This window comes from Anguilla anguilla, chromosome 7 (assembly GCF_013347855.1).
Source record: "Anguilla anguilla isolate fAngAng1 chromosome 7, fAngAng1.pri, whole genome shotgun sequence".
Classification (NCBI taxonomy): Eukaryota; Metazoa; Chordata; class Actinopteri; order Anguilliformes; family Anguillidae; genus Anguilla; species Anguilla anguilla.
Genome location: NC_049207.1, coordinates 46,138,655 through 46,153,352, shown reverse-complemented (window position 1 = coordinate 46,153,352; position 14,698 = coordinate 46,138,655). Strand labels below are relative to the sequence as shown.

General features: G+C 46.0%; 1 protein-coding gene across 2 annotated transcripts in view; it reads left to right on the top strand.

Moving 5' to 3' along the window:
• Positions 1 to 481: 481 nt before the first annotated feature.
• Positions 482 to 14,698, top strand: part of LOC118232203 (SLIT-ROBO Rho GTPase-activating protein 1-like) — a 68,392-nt gene continuing 54,175 nt past the window's right edge. Inside the window, exons 1-2 of one of the 2 annotated variants that reach the window (XM_035426956.1) lie at positions 483 to 784; positions 1,044 to 1,143. In XM_035426956.1, the coding sequence (XP_035282847.1) occupies positions 1,077 to 1,143 (67 nt within the window). In that variant the 5' untranslated portion in view covers positions 483 to 784; positions 1,044 to 1,076. Of the gene's footprint in view, positions 1,144 to 14,698 lie in introns of both variants that reach the window. The other variant, XM_035426957.1, reaches the window with a different exon arrangement.

Below are 14,698 nucleotides of genomic sequence, written 5' to 3'. Positions count from 1 at the left end.
GTAACGGAAGCAAATGCGTGCCTCCTGGGTTATGTTCTGCAACACAAGAGCGTTTTTATTACATATTTTCTTCTGCTGTAATCTAAATGTGATTCTGTTACATTCGATGGGCTGCGTGTTCAACTGGATTATGGAAGAAACAGGTAGGCTACAACCATGTCGTTTACCTGGTGAAATGCAATTGATTTTGAAGACGAACGAGAAACAAATTTCTAAACACCCTTTCGCTGGTTTTCGCGCAACTGGTGCGAAAACAAATAACAGACTATCCAACCCCCCTGAAGCGGATGACAAAGGACCGTGGCTATGACTTTCACCAAGTAGGATACGAGAAACCCTGTCCGCGCGTTCGTATAAACTCACTTTGTAACTGACAAATTGTCTCTGAAAGAAAGAAAGAAAACCCCACACATTGGTTGGACTGGTCCGAGTAGTTGTCAATCCTGACCACGTTTCCGCTCGGAGCGCTTCTCCGATCCCTCCCATTCCCACTCTCCGCCAGCTGCGCCGCGGTCGGTTTGCGTCTGGGAAGCAACGAGGCTCCGATGTGTGGGGTTCAGTTACACCAGAGCGCCCGAGGAAGTGCACGCGGCTATATGGCTGTCTCGTTCTCCATTTTTTCCAGCGTGCAATTGCAGATTCCCATTTGCGATTTAGATTGCTTGACCAGAAGAAGGTCACCCTGATCATTTTCAAACATTTGCTTTGAGGTTTTCCTCCCGGACTATCAGCTCCGCAGCTCGTTTTGCATCCGCTGCCTTTAAATTTGTCAGTGATTGAATTGGTAAGATTCTGTGAAGGCGTTTACAGTTTCCTTGAAAGCAGAGAAATGTGATCTCAAAACACGTTTTATATTTTGTAAAAATCAAAGCTCACCTTCGCACAAGGACTGCTAAATTTATCTGACGAATTAAAACGAGCCTCCATGCCCGTATATTTTTTTCCCCTTTTGTCACAGTTGTGAAGACTTTCTTCTAAACCTGTAGGATGCACTAGGCGTAAGTTACAGCAGGACTAAGAACACATTTGTTGATTTAACCTAGCAACTTCGAGAAAACAACCCGAACGGATCCGAGATGTCCAATCCAACGAAGTTCAAAAAGGATAAAGAAATAATCGCCGAGTATGAGAGCCAAGTGAAGGGTAAGTTTTTAAAAATGCATTTTATGTCTCATTGTTCTGTCAGTTCTTTCACCTGCAGCGGTGCCATTTTCTGCTAGCACTGAGAACAATGATTACCCTATGTGTGAGTTGCAAAATTAAAGTATACAATATAAATGCTGAGCCTAACGTCAGTGAGGTTATAGTCGTACGGTGACAGTTTTTTTTCGAATACTGAATGCTGTCTTTGTGTTCAGCGTTGTAGGCTACTATTACGAGCCGTCAGCGTTTCTTCGCATCCAAGCATTGGAAGATTTACCATTCTTGGTTAATGAAGAATGTTTTACACTTGGATAGCTAGATTGTTGCTTTAGGTAGAATTACAGATTTGATGTTCAGATTTATATCTGCTAGCCTAATGGGGCCAGAATAAGGTTTATGTAGGCTATGTTGCTGACGGGCGAAACATTTCACACTGGAATCATAATATCAAGCGTTGCTTTCTCCTGTTTGAGAGAGTATTTTGGCCATTCAAACTTTGTGTGGGCTGTACTGTGCTTGGGCTAATCTTCGTATCATTGGATTATGCCACGGCTGCGGTCCAAATTTCTTTTCTTGGTTTGCTTAATGTCAACGTTTCTGGTCCAATGCGCCTTTTGTGCACAAGATTTTAGTAATTCAGTTCTAGACTTTGAAGAACTTTGAAATGACGTTGGATATTATAACAGTGCTTCTTTTGTGGTCAATTCCATAACTCTGTGACTGATATTTCAAACACGTTTATGATTGTGTTGCATTTGCATGGCACTTGGTGATTTTATAACTGTCCGCTTCAGTCTAAAGAGAGATCGTTAGTTACTTTCTTGTGATTCATAGTTCATTAATAGACATTCAACAGCTGCCAAGCTCATTTCCATGTCCAGTGTAGTGAATATCTGTCCGCATTTTAGACACTGGCAAGACGTTGTTATCCTGCCAATCAACCACTTTGAACTGCCATTGCATTACTGGCCTCAGTTTGTCTGCGCGAATTGATCCTGGCAGCTGGTTGGCATGTAGGCCTACATTAAGTTAATACAATAAACATTTTACCTAACGATTCACAGGCTCTGTATCTGGAACATAATGTGCCCTAACTTTTCACGTTGTATCTTGAATCCTATCCTACTGATGCATTTTTTCCCATTCTTTGGGAACTTGTGTTTTTGGAATGTTTTGGGATGGCATTCAGAAGACGGTGGAGATGTGATCTTGTTTTGTTGTCTCGCCTAGTGTTTCTGTGGAGAAATCTTTTCGAACACAGCCGTTCGGGATAGTTAAAACACTTGGAGCTGGCTACCGTCTCTGCACGTTGGGTCTCTCACAAGCCGATATTCTTATCCCGTCCATGGCCCATCCATGTGCAGCAGAGGAAGCCGTTGTTGCATTTTGGTAACCATGGGGATTTGGACTGATGCCAGGACCTGGGCTCCGTAGTTAGCAGGCAGAAATGTCTCCTACTCGTCTTTCTATAAGCAAAATCTGGATATGCATAGTGGGGTAGACCCACCGAGACAGAGAAAAGTGGTTCTTATGGAATCACAGGATTGTGTACGCGGGAGCAGAGGCGCTCCTCTACCGGGAATGTTCAGCCTGAGTACAGAGTGCGATGACTCAGGCATTTCGTACTTTAATAGCTGCCTGATGCAGTCACATATGTGATTCGGCGGGAGCTGGCCGCTGCTATTCTCGTTTGTCACGCAAAGAGAGCCGACGGGATAATAACGCCACGCAGATACTGCTGGAATGAATGCCAACCGAGACGGGGGTCGGGGTGCGACTGCTCTGCCTTAACACTGCCAGTTAAATGTACTCAAACAAGTAAACATTTTGCTCTTTAGTTCTCGCTCTGTCTGCAGTGGATAAACATTACCAAAACTCATTACCATAGAAGTTATTTAATATAAAGCTGACTTTCTTTTAATAAATTAGTCTGCCCAATGTTCTTTAGAGTTACACTCTCTTGTTTATTTTATTTTTTTCCTTCTTTTTTTTTTTTTTTGCAACCTCCCATGCTGTAGTTGTAATTTACAGCTCTGTGCGGTCTGGTTAGAGGTTATAGCTCGTTTGCATTGCAAATGGGAGCTCTATTCAGTTAAGAGCTTAACTCTCAAAACAGAGAGCTGTTTCCCATACAGAACCAATATGTTTGTGCCATTATTCAAAGGGCAGAATGGGCAAGGTTTTGTTTATATGCATGTGAAGAAGCCTGACATTATTTATTGATTATGAATTAACTGCTAGTAAATGAATAATAAATAAACAAAAAATGAAAAAGACTCTCCCATGCTGGCAAGAGTAACAGTAACACTGCAGCCTTCAGTTCTATATCCTCTTGCTGCTTCCACTTGCCTCTCCAAAAACATTTCCCAACTGTAGGTCTAGCTATTGCTCTGTTGCCACAAAGAAACGAAATCAACTTTGAAAAGAAACAGAAATTGAAAGAATTGGAGGGAAATTGACCCCTGTTCCACCTGTTACAGCTGCGGTCGTAGTACTCGAGGCCGCTGTTTGCCGTGGGGCAAACGGGTGTGAGTTCTGTAGTCTCTTGGGGTCGGAAGACTGAAACAGAGAAAGACTCATCTGAGCCCTGGGGTCAGAGAGGAGGAGGAGGCGGCGGTTGAAGAGTCACAGCAGAGGTGGCAGCAGGTCGGACCGTTTGTGGTAAATCTGGCGCCGTTTGACGGCTCGTCCCGGGGCCAGAGATGACCCCACCCTAACGAGAGAGGGAAAGGAGAGCGAGAACAAGAGAGACGGTGAAAGAGGGGGACAAGGAGTGGGGGGAGAGAAAACGGGAAAGCAACAGAGACTTCGGAGCAGCTGTGGCATTCATTAGGATCTGTCCTCATCTTACATCTGGAGCACACTGGCCTTCAGTGGCCTTTTTTTTTACCAGCCAATGACACGTCTTCGTGTTTGGGCTGGTTTACTGTTTTTCGTGTGGTATAATCCAGACTCTCAGAAGTGTCCTACCTGTGAGAAAGCAGCTTTAGCTTTAGGGGTAGATTGATACTGAATGAGGTGCCTTTAGAAAGCAGTGGACTCTTGGATGGATGTTCAGACACCTGCAGGCTGAACGTTATGTACAGATATGGTGATATCTTTCCGAGTGCGTAGCCTATTGAGCCACTCCAGATCTTTTTGTTGGCAGGTGAGGAGAATTGACCAACAGACAACTTCTACTCTGCCCATTCCAGGTTTTACAACATCTGCATGTTGTAAAACCAGGAATGGCTCAAACTGCTCCACCCTCTGACGTGCAGTTTGATATGTTGCATCCCTGAGTTATGATATTCCTGGCTCTCCTCTTTGTGCCGTCCAGACTGGCAGGGATGTGTGGAGAATGTCGATCGGCTCTGTTTGGGTTGGTAATGTGTGATCAGGATTCAGTGCGTGTAGCGGGTGCAGGCTGGCGTAGAGGCGTCGGTCGTTTGGGGGAGAGAGGGAGGATATGAAAACTTTGGATGGATCCCTTTCAACAGCAGGCTCCGGCTGTCCATTATCCGGCCTGCTGTGCTTGATGGTTCTGGTTCTGGTCCCAGTTCTGGTTCTGGTTTTGGTTCTGGTTCTATAATGTTAATTTAGAACACAGTGCTAACATCACTGGATTTTATTTATTTTCTGACAAGGGCCATTATAGAGATTTTTGTGGAGATAACTTCATTAACAGGCTCTGTAGAGGGTGTGCTTCATGAAAAAATGTTTCCTCGTTGTTTGGTCATTTTGGCATTCTGAGGGCATGATAATCTTTTATCTTTAAGACTGTAAAATAAACTACACATGGTGATGCTTTTATAACAGTATTACAATTAATTTCCTTGAAGGTGAATAATGCCATTTTTAAATATTGTTTTCTGTTGTATGGGCTGACATGGTGTCTTCAGGTCTGCTCTGACCCTGTAAAGTGTCCGGTTCTTGGCAGGCAGAAAGGGAGAAATGCTGTGTGTTTGATCAGATGCTGATGGAACCCTCGCAAATCCTTCCAGCACACTTCCTCAGGGCTAATAGTGCTCTGTACAGTCAGCATTATTTAGTCATTCAGTCGGGTTTGCGCTCCTGACTGCCAGTGGAGAAATGAAACTGCTAGTTTGATGCCGGGAAGGAGCTGGTCGCTTTTCAGCTTTTTAAAAAGGTAGTTCACTTTCAGGGGTTTTTCAGAATTGTTTCCTTTTTAGATTATGTTTTCAATTAGACTGGGCAGTATTTTTGTGTGGTGAAGGATATTTTAGATACAGAAGTTTCTGACACCTAGCTGGCATTACATTTGAGCAGGTGTTTATCCCCAATTAACCTATATGCAGAAATACCAGTTTTTTTATTTTCCCGGTATGTGTTTCTTTGAGCGTCATTGTCTCGGGTTGCATGCACCGTGGGAAAATGTTCCAACCAAAAATTATATTAAATGTACATTTTTTAGAAGAATAATTGGGTAAAATGCACATGTACAGTCTCTGGAGGAATAACGTCACTGTACAAGCTGTTCTGGCGTTGGCCTCCTTAAATTGTAAAGATAACACCCCTGTACCAGCCATTGTTAAAAATCTGGCAGGTGGTTACAATCATATGCATTTCAAATATTCTTTATTGCACATTAAATCTGTAAGGGTCATTTGGGGGGGGTGTACACTAATACTAAAATGTGAAAAAAAACTGAGAACTTCTGATATATCAGGAAGTACAAGCATTTCAAAGCATGCTGTCCACTTTTCTGGGTTCTTGAATTTGAGAAAATGGGATCCTGAAATGACTGCAAAAGCCATTGAATGCGTGGAATAGGTGAGTGTGGGAACCTTGCTTCTGAAATTCTGTCTGTTCCTTGGGGGTCACGACCCCTGGGTCACCCCTGAACCCCGGGGGGGCTGTCCTATCAGAACTGAAAGTCGTCTATTTATCCCTCCAGCCCAGGTTTGAGCTCATTTTAGTGTGATACCAGCTGGTCTGATTGGTCTTTAAACATGGCTTTGATGAGGCATAGTCATGTTGTGGGGTCTCGCAGTGCTGTGGTCCGGTGCTAGTCTATTTAATCCCAGATCCACAGAGTCCCAGGGAGAAGGGAGGTTTCCCGTCCGTGCATTTTTAAATCGGGCTGTTAGCACGCGCTAAATGCTTCGGATGGCTGGCCGTTCTCGGCAGGGATGTGCCGTTGTGCCAGGCCAAAGCATTCTGATCCGAGGCTTTCACTCAGCTGCCAGGTCTTTATTTAGAAACATCAGTGCCCCCCACCCCCCCCAACCCAACCCCTAACCCCCCCCCCCACAGTAAGCAACCGACTGCACCTTTTATCTGGAACATTGTGACCCTACAGTTCCAGGAAAGAAACGTGTTGACCGACAGAATGCCTACGCAGTCAGGGAAATCACGTTTGTCTCTGCAGTGGACACGGACAGATTTTATATGACTGGCAACAGCACATTCTTCATATCTGTAGTTCTGGGTTTTCCTTTTTTAAAATCTTGCATCCCTTTGGTTATATCCTATCATTTAAATAAAGAGTGGGACATAATTTCAGGAAGGGGGGGCTAGAAAGTTGAAATGTAGGAACTGTTTCCAAATGCAAATCGGTGAACCTGGGTGCAGGCTGGATTGGCTTCCCTGCTGAACCTGTACTGCGCGAGAGGGACTAATGTGGTGTGCTTGCACGAGTCCATCATCACACACATTTATCCAAAAGAGATTTAGTATATATAAACAGCGACTTTTAGCTAAAATAAGTGACCTACTCAGTTGGGACCCTTACAAAACAATGAGAAGACGGCCTCAGTGAAAAATTCGAGAACAGCTTATAAGTAATTACAACGCTTGTTATGGTGTGGTTTGTCACCATGTAGTGTGTGAACGTGTGTGGTGTGAGTGCGTGTGTGTGGTTGTCCCATTTGTTTTAATGTACTCAGTTGAGTTTTCAAATGACCCCGGTGCCCCCGACCCCCTCCTACCCCCGCTGTTCTTTTCAATCCCTCCACAAAAGCCATCACACAAAAAGAGAAGGGGGGGGGGGTCTCCATTCCCAAGCCCTCTATCACCCCCCCCCCCCCATTCTGTCCTGATTTCAACAATAAGACATTAACTTGGGTCGTACTGCTGCAAAAGACGCTCATGAAAGAAGAGCCATCGGGCCGTCTTCTGTAGCCGTGACGCATTCCGGCTAATTTTGGTTTTCCTTACAGCATGTTCGACCTCCGGATTGCAAAGGTGAGCCTCGGTTTTAGACGGGTTTCAGCACTTCAAAAAAAAAAAAAAAAATGCAGAATTAATTTTTATGCTGGTTCAGCTGGTTTCCTTTATCCTCCTTGTTATGGAACTGTGTCTAAGCTGCGAATGGCGAAGGTGAGCCTCATTTCGGGTAGCTGTTGTTTAAGGAACAGGTCTTTTTCCTGTGCCGTAATGGGCTTGATTTAGCGCGTTCGCCTGAGGGGTAGCGCTGGCTCGGAGCAGTGGGCGGGCGGCGGTGATGGGTTCTGTAATGAGGCTGGGTGGCGTTCATCAGGGAGCTCTGGGCTGTTACGCAGGCTGATATTAGATATGCAGCGTTAATGAAATTAAACCACGCCAGCAGGGCGGCCGGGATTCGCACGCTTCCGTCGGCAGTTGTTTGCGCCTCAGCGCCCCCTGCTGGAACAGATGGACAGACAGACGGACAGGCCCGTGTTGTTCATTTGCATTCGTGCTGTCGGCAGAAAATTTTAGACTGACATTCCGAGCGTAGTCTGTTTCATATACAGTCCAATTATAATGTGTGCGGGAACGCGGAAGAATCCCTTTTGTGATTGAACATCCTAGAAGCCACTTCCTCAGTCTCCACTTTTGCCTTAACAATGTGACAGCTGCCATTTTGGCTCTCTGCTTCCTTCCCTTTTTATATTTTCAAAGGATCCCGTCCGTAGTCGGGGCGATCAGTCTTCAAGCTGTTCCCCAGGTGTTCTGTCCAGTCGCCATGACTTTTGAAGAATTGCTGTGTCGTGCGGCTGTTTCTAATGCTCAAGCATTCGCTCTTGATTTTCGTTTTGGAAATCCTTTACCGTTTGTCTCCAATATGCTCTTACCCAGTTCCCACGCTCTTAACGCATTATCGGATCCAGGGTGTGTAAAATAATCTGTTACATGTCCAACGGACCATCAAGCTCAGCTCAGTTTCAAAAGCTTCTCATGTCTCCCCAGATCCCCTGCACATCCTGACTTTAATGTCATTGGCTGATGTGCTCATCCCTTCTTGTTTGAATCTACGTGCTGCAATTCTTTAAGTCTCTTCAGGACTGCCTATGGCCCCATTCACTGTAGTCTCCATTTTTCTCTGAGTCATCCCTGTGTGTTTTTCTCGTCTCTTGGAGTGGTACCCTTGACTCAGGTCATGTGATGCCGCGGGTCATGTGATTCTCTGTTATTTCTGCAAATTAGTCTGCAAATTAGTTTAGAACGAAAGCACACGGAACTGCTGTGAAGGAACTGTGGCTGAGCAAAGGCCAGTAGCTCCGGTTGTGCATTATATGCTGTATGCTCAAGCACATCGGTTTTATTCTTGTCATTGTCAAAGATGAAATGTATTGAGAACAGTGCGAGCATGTAGCCTAATGAAAATGCTAGTCTGTGACCATGCACAATATAACTGTAGTAATATAAAAGTGGTACACTTTTAAAGCTGATGATTTTCATGCTAATATTGTGAGATGCTTGATGGTATGGATTTAAAAAAATTTCTTGTCTTGTTTCTCCCTCGACATCTACAGCTGTCCAATTTCAATTCAGTTATTTCTTAATTACTTAATTAGAGCTAATAAGTTGTGATAAGCCTGTCAGGAGCGGATGCATGCTTTATCGGGAGGGGTGGTGCATTGTTGGTTTGGCTTTAGCCTATGTGAAGCCTGTGCTCTTCTTGTGTAATTAGTCTTTTTGTAATATTGATTTAAAAAAGAAAAACGTTTTTACATCATTGTGTTTTTGTGCCACCATAAGGCGGTAGAGTGGGAATAGTTAGAACAATGACCGCATTGCCGTTAGGAATACAGTAGTGTCGTAGTATTAGCTCCAATGATTGCTGGAGTGGGGCGTAGCGTGTATGGAAAATGTATTACAGAAAAACCTGCCAAGTCAGCCTACCCACTTTCCTACAACAATTTAGCCTATTTCTGCCTATGCCACTGTAGCTTGTGCAAAATGAGTAAATAAAATGTTTGTTTTGTTTTATTAGCCTTTGTGGCAAAATTTTGTTTTTATCAGAATGCCAAAACAGCCGCTTATTTCTTCCCACTTCTGGTGGGAAGAAATAATAAATAATAAAGTGTCATAATAAAATTATGAACAACATACATACATTTATTTTGCCATTATTGTGAGTTGGCATTTTATGGCAAAAATAGGTTCTTTTGAACTCTAGTGACACAGATTTTGAAATGTCCTGCGTTCCAAAGACGCAGCATTCCATGGGCTAGCACGACCACTGTATCGGTACCTTCAGTTTGTATTGGAATAAAAAAACCCTCTCGCTGCTTGTTTTCCTTCCTGTGTTGACCTCATTCGGGTGCATTGTTACCAGGTACAGGGTAAAACTGTAGAGCTATTTTTGATGCTCACATGCATCACAGGGCGATATATCCCCATGCGTATCTGGAAGTGGTTGCACGGGTTCTGAAATCTCATCAGAGAGATCTCTTTGGCAGTTAGTCAAATAGCAGTGCAAATGAATGACGTCACTGTTTGAAAACCGTGGGGGTCAGAGAGCTTTCGAGCCCCCCCCCCCCCACCCCTTTCCTGCCTGCCTAATCCAAGGTGACGCACGGTGCAGCTGAAACGTGAGCTAGCATGAAAAAGTGTCTAAGTGTCTAAACGAAATGTTTAAGTGCGGAGAATAGTTGACGGGAAAAGGGCGAATATGAGCTTCAGTAAATAAAAGAATATCTGCAATCGATCCTGTTACAAAGGTCATCTTATCGTGCTTGTGGAGTTTCTGTATTCCTTTGTTCAGCCTTTTCTGAAATCTGTTTATGCCCTTTCAATGCATAAAATGGAATAAATATACGATTTAACAACATGAGTGGACAAAAAGAAATCTGCTGAATGAAGGGAAAGAACGACCAGAATTCAGCCAATAACAGAAGCTGATAACGAGACGAGGAGGCGTGTCTGTGTGCGTGTAATCATAATAATGTGGTGGGGAATTAATTGGGGGAAAAAAGGTTAATTGAATAACCCAAGTAAAGTCCTAAACAAATTGCAGTCTTCCCCCCCCCCCCCCCCCCCCCCCCCCCCCAATTTGGTTTCCTGTCAGGACTGATTGGTTCCAGGCTTGTCTTGGCGTTTTGAGAACGCTCACCTGCCAAGGTGACCCTGCTCTGTACGCTCACTTCCTGTCCTCCTGAGGCAGCTCGACTCCCTGTTTCCTTCTGAAGGACTTGCCGCTCCCAACTGCAAGTCCGCTGAGAAGCACGGGGCCCCCTCCCCCGCAGAGGGGAGCAGGTGGTTACCTCTGTTTCCTGTCAGGGGTCTGTCCCCGCAGAGGGAAGGAGAAATAACGGCGGACATTTTACAAGCCGCTCCGCGCTCCGTCGTAAAGCGCACGCCGCTTCGAGGCGCCTCGCCGGGCAGGGTGGCCACGCGAAGCGGTAAATCTCGGGGAGAAGCGGAAACGTATTCTGCCTCTCAGATCGCATGACTGTTTCTGCCTCAAGGTCGTCCTCGTGGTTTTCAAAGACCTTTTTTTAATCCTCCTGCCTCAGGTGTGATTGGAGACTGACCGTGCTGTGAATTTCAGCCAGTGAGGTGATGAGCACAGTGTCACACACTCATGTTTCCCCCCCTGCTCATTTTGTGTATGCAAGACCTGTAATGGTGTGGTGTGTGTGTGTCTAATGGTGCAGTTTATTTAATAGGTGTCCAAGTAATGATGCTGTGTATGTAACAGGGACCTGTAGTGGTGCTGTGTGTAACAGGTGCCTGTAGTGGTTGTGTGTGTGTGTGTGTAACAGGTTCAGTGTTGAATTTACCAGTTGTTAACATTAATGGGAGGGTATTTCTTTGTATTGTATTCACTGGAGTTTTTGTCATGCGTGTTCTGTGATCCCACCTCAAACCCTCCCATTGAACCATGGTTTGGGCTCCCCTGGACCAGGGTGTTGGCTCCGAGCTGCTGTGAGGACCCCGATGGGGTGGCCATGGCTGTGCCTTTTCCCGTGCGATCAATCCTTCCATGATGGAGGAGAGATCCATTCGCTGGCAGGTCCCGCCCCCCTCTCTTCTCCTGCCCTGACCTTTGGCTTTTCCAGGGAGGTCTCCCAACAGCAGTGGCATGGCGATCGATGGCTAAAGGCCACTGTTCCGGTGGGGGGTTCCCTTTGAAAGGCATAAGGGTAGGAGTCGAAGGAAGCGGAGTCAATCTTTCAAAGCCATCAGCCAATGTGATGGCAGCCTGGGGCTGCTCTTTTGAAAGCTCCACAGTCCTTCTTGTTTGTGTGGGACCTCTGTGCTCCTGCCACTCCATAGTGGGTTCCCTTTCCAGCCTATACATATTATTTAAATTCTCTGTGTTTTTGCTTCTTTACTGGGAATATTAGTCTCTTCCTGCATCTGTGGTTTCAGTGAAGTTTACTCTACATCTACAAGAGTTGTTATTTGTGCGTTGGATCAGTACAAGGCCTACACTGAACCCCTGAACCCCAAAACTGTGCCCTTCCTGTCAGATGCCACCCCTGTGTGTCAGTTAGCTCTTCATTTCTCTCAGTTCTGTGTTCCTGTTTGGAGCAGAAGCTCTGGTTTTCTGTGCAAATTGAATAAAAACATTAGAGAGTGTTTTGGTTTTAACTGCCTGGCAGAGCTTTGTAATGGAGCCATAACTAAATGAACAGTGGCTGGTGATTGGTATTGCTTGTGTTTGGCAGAACTGACCATTTGTGTGAGGTCTATGCATTTGCATAGGCCCTGAGGGCATTGTAGTTCAGAGTCTTAATTGTATAATATGTTGCCTCATTGAGCATGCAGTAATATTTCACATGAATATTTTAAATGCCTTTAAACATCTCTAGGCAGAAAGATGAAAATTGCATTTGTGCCATTTTGAATCCGGAAGGAATTAGGCTGAATGTTTGATCTCCCTGGATTTCTCAGTCTGTCTCCCTGTATATTTGTCTCTCTCATTTCCCAGATCTTTCTCTCGCTCTGCTCTCTCTATCCCCTCTCCCCACCCCCCCTCGCTCGCTCACACACTTACTCACCGACTGGCTACTGCTGCAGTCCTCTCACCTGTTTCTTGTGCACAGGTCAGGGTTTGCAATTAACACCTGCCACCAGCCAAATGCTGGTAGAATTTTGATTGTGGCTAGTAAGAGTCTCTACTGTACAAGCCACTTTGGCAGTTAACCAACCAGGTTGTGTTCTATTGTGAGCGGTAATGTGGCTGGTATAGTGTTGAAAATCCCAGGTGATTTTTTTTTTCTTCATAAAATCCACAAGCTACCCAGGCCAGCGGGTGAAAAACAGGTAATTTCATGCCCTGGCACACGTACCCTGTTCCTTTCGTGAGGCCAGCGCTTTACCACCCGAACGCTCTGCGGCCATGTTGCCTGGCTCCTCTTCCTCCTCTTCCTCCCGTGTGTATGCGCGATGCTCCAGCTGTGCCAGGTCTCTGCGGGTTCATCAGCCGCTCCAGAAGCGCCGTTTTTCAAAGGCCGCTGATTGGCGGCTGATGGCGGAGAGACGGCCACATGTGGAGAGGAACGGGAATTTAGCCCCGCTCCCTTCATCCTGTGTGTGGCACCCCAGCCCTGAGCTTCTGGTCCGTGCCGTCATCGGGTGACAGGAATGGGATTCGCGTGATTGGTTAAATTACGCGCCACAGGCCGCGCTTAATGTTCGCCACCTGACCCAGGAGTGACATGCGCATCGCTCCCCGGGATCGCTCACCCGCGGCAACAGAGGCGGTGATGAAGAAAGGGGGCGGGGCTACTGAGCGTGTTTGTGGCTCTCTGTAATTGGAGCTTGGGAGTCTGGTGCCCCATGATGTGGTCTGTCTGTCTGTCTGTCTGTCGCTCTCTCTGTCTCTGTGTCTCTCTCGCCCTCCTTTTGGAGGGTTTTTCTGTCAGATAGGAGGAGCACAGTAACGGCCTTGCGTGCCCTGCAGGGACTGCCTTTGTGCTCGGGTCCTCACACTTTGAGTCTCGGGTTTCCAAGCAGATGCCTGTCGAGAAATCAACCCGGGCTGCTCGGAACCCTGGAGAGGGTGGGTTTGCAAGGATGATTGGGGTGGGGGGCTGGTGTCTGAAGTTAAAGGACACCCCCCCTCCCTTGGGTTATTATTTATAGATTAAAGCTGGTCTGATAAACACAGGAAACTCCTGAAGCTCTGTAAAGTTTGAAAGTGTTTGTCTGTGTGCGTCTGTGTGTGTGTGTGTGTGTGTGTGCACGTGCGCGCGCGTCTGTGTGTATGTGTGTGTGTGTGTGTGTGTGTGTGTGTGTGTGGCGAGGGATAAACTGCCAGAGCCGTTTCAGGCATTGATTGCCTTGAACTCAGGAAAGTTATCTGTCTTGATGACATAATGCTGTTATCTGGCTACATTGAGACATGCTGATATTGTCAGTTCAATACTCACCTCAGCTGGAGTCAATCGGTGTGTCACTATCAGCAAGTGCATCATTTCTGTACCAGGGATCTCAGTCTCTGGTTCTAGAGGGCCACTGTATGCAGGTTTAACTCCAGAGGGGTGCAGTGTCTGATTCAGTGGGTGATTTGATTGGCTGGTTTGAGTGAACTTGCATGAGCTGTAACTGGAAGTATGCACTCCTGCTCTTGATTCTTCCCTTCGCTGAGCTCATCTACCCTGTCGCCGTGGCGATTCAAGGTGATTAGCGATCATATGAAGTGATCATTAAAAATGCATCCGAATTTCCTCCTGCTGAAGACACTGTCTGAATGCCCCGCCTGAATAATTTAAGCACTTTCATTTGGATTTAGTCTTGTGCTTTGAAGATGAGATCTTGCCGAAATGATGCCGTTCTGCAGGTTTAGGATATTACCTCAGGGTGATGTCACAGCAAGGTGAGGGAGGTGAGAGGAAGGAGAGACCATTGAAGCAGTCTAAAAATGGTTACTTCATCAAACCGTGCAGCTTTGAATCCTCACTGTGCGAATCTTCAGACTGGCTGACTGTCCGCTGCTCAACCCCAAATGTGAGACCTTCACACCTGAGTTTCTAAAGACCGTGGCTTGGCAGGATCACAGTCACAGCTGGAGATATGGCAGCAGCGGCCAATTAGCATGCAGAAGTGTGCTCGTGTCATCATTACAGAATAAAAGCTTGGTGTAGGGCTGGGCGATATACCACAACGATAGTTATCGAATGCATTAACGGTCATGGCCACCATGTGGCGTATCACGTTTCTTTTGGCCTTTTTCTCTTTATACCTGATGCGGTGTTAAACAACCAAACTTAAGAGCCTGTGTAAAATGGTTCCAGGGAAAAAATGTCACTATTGTGGGTGTTCTGTTGGGCTCCCTCCCTCTGTGTGTTCAGTCACCCCAGGCTTGTCTGAGCACTGCATTACCGTGGCGATCTCGCGCTGCCTGGGTTTCCGCTGC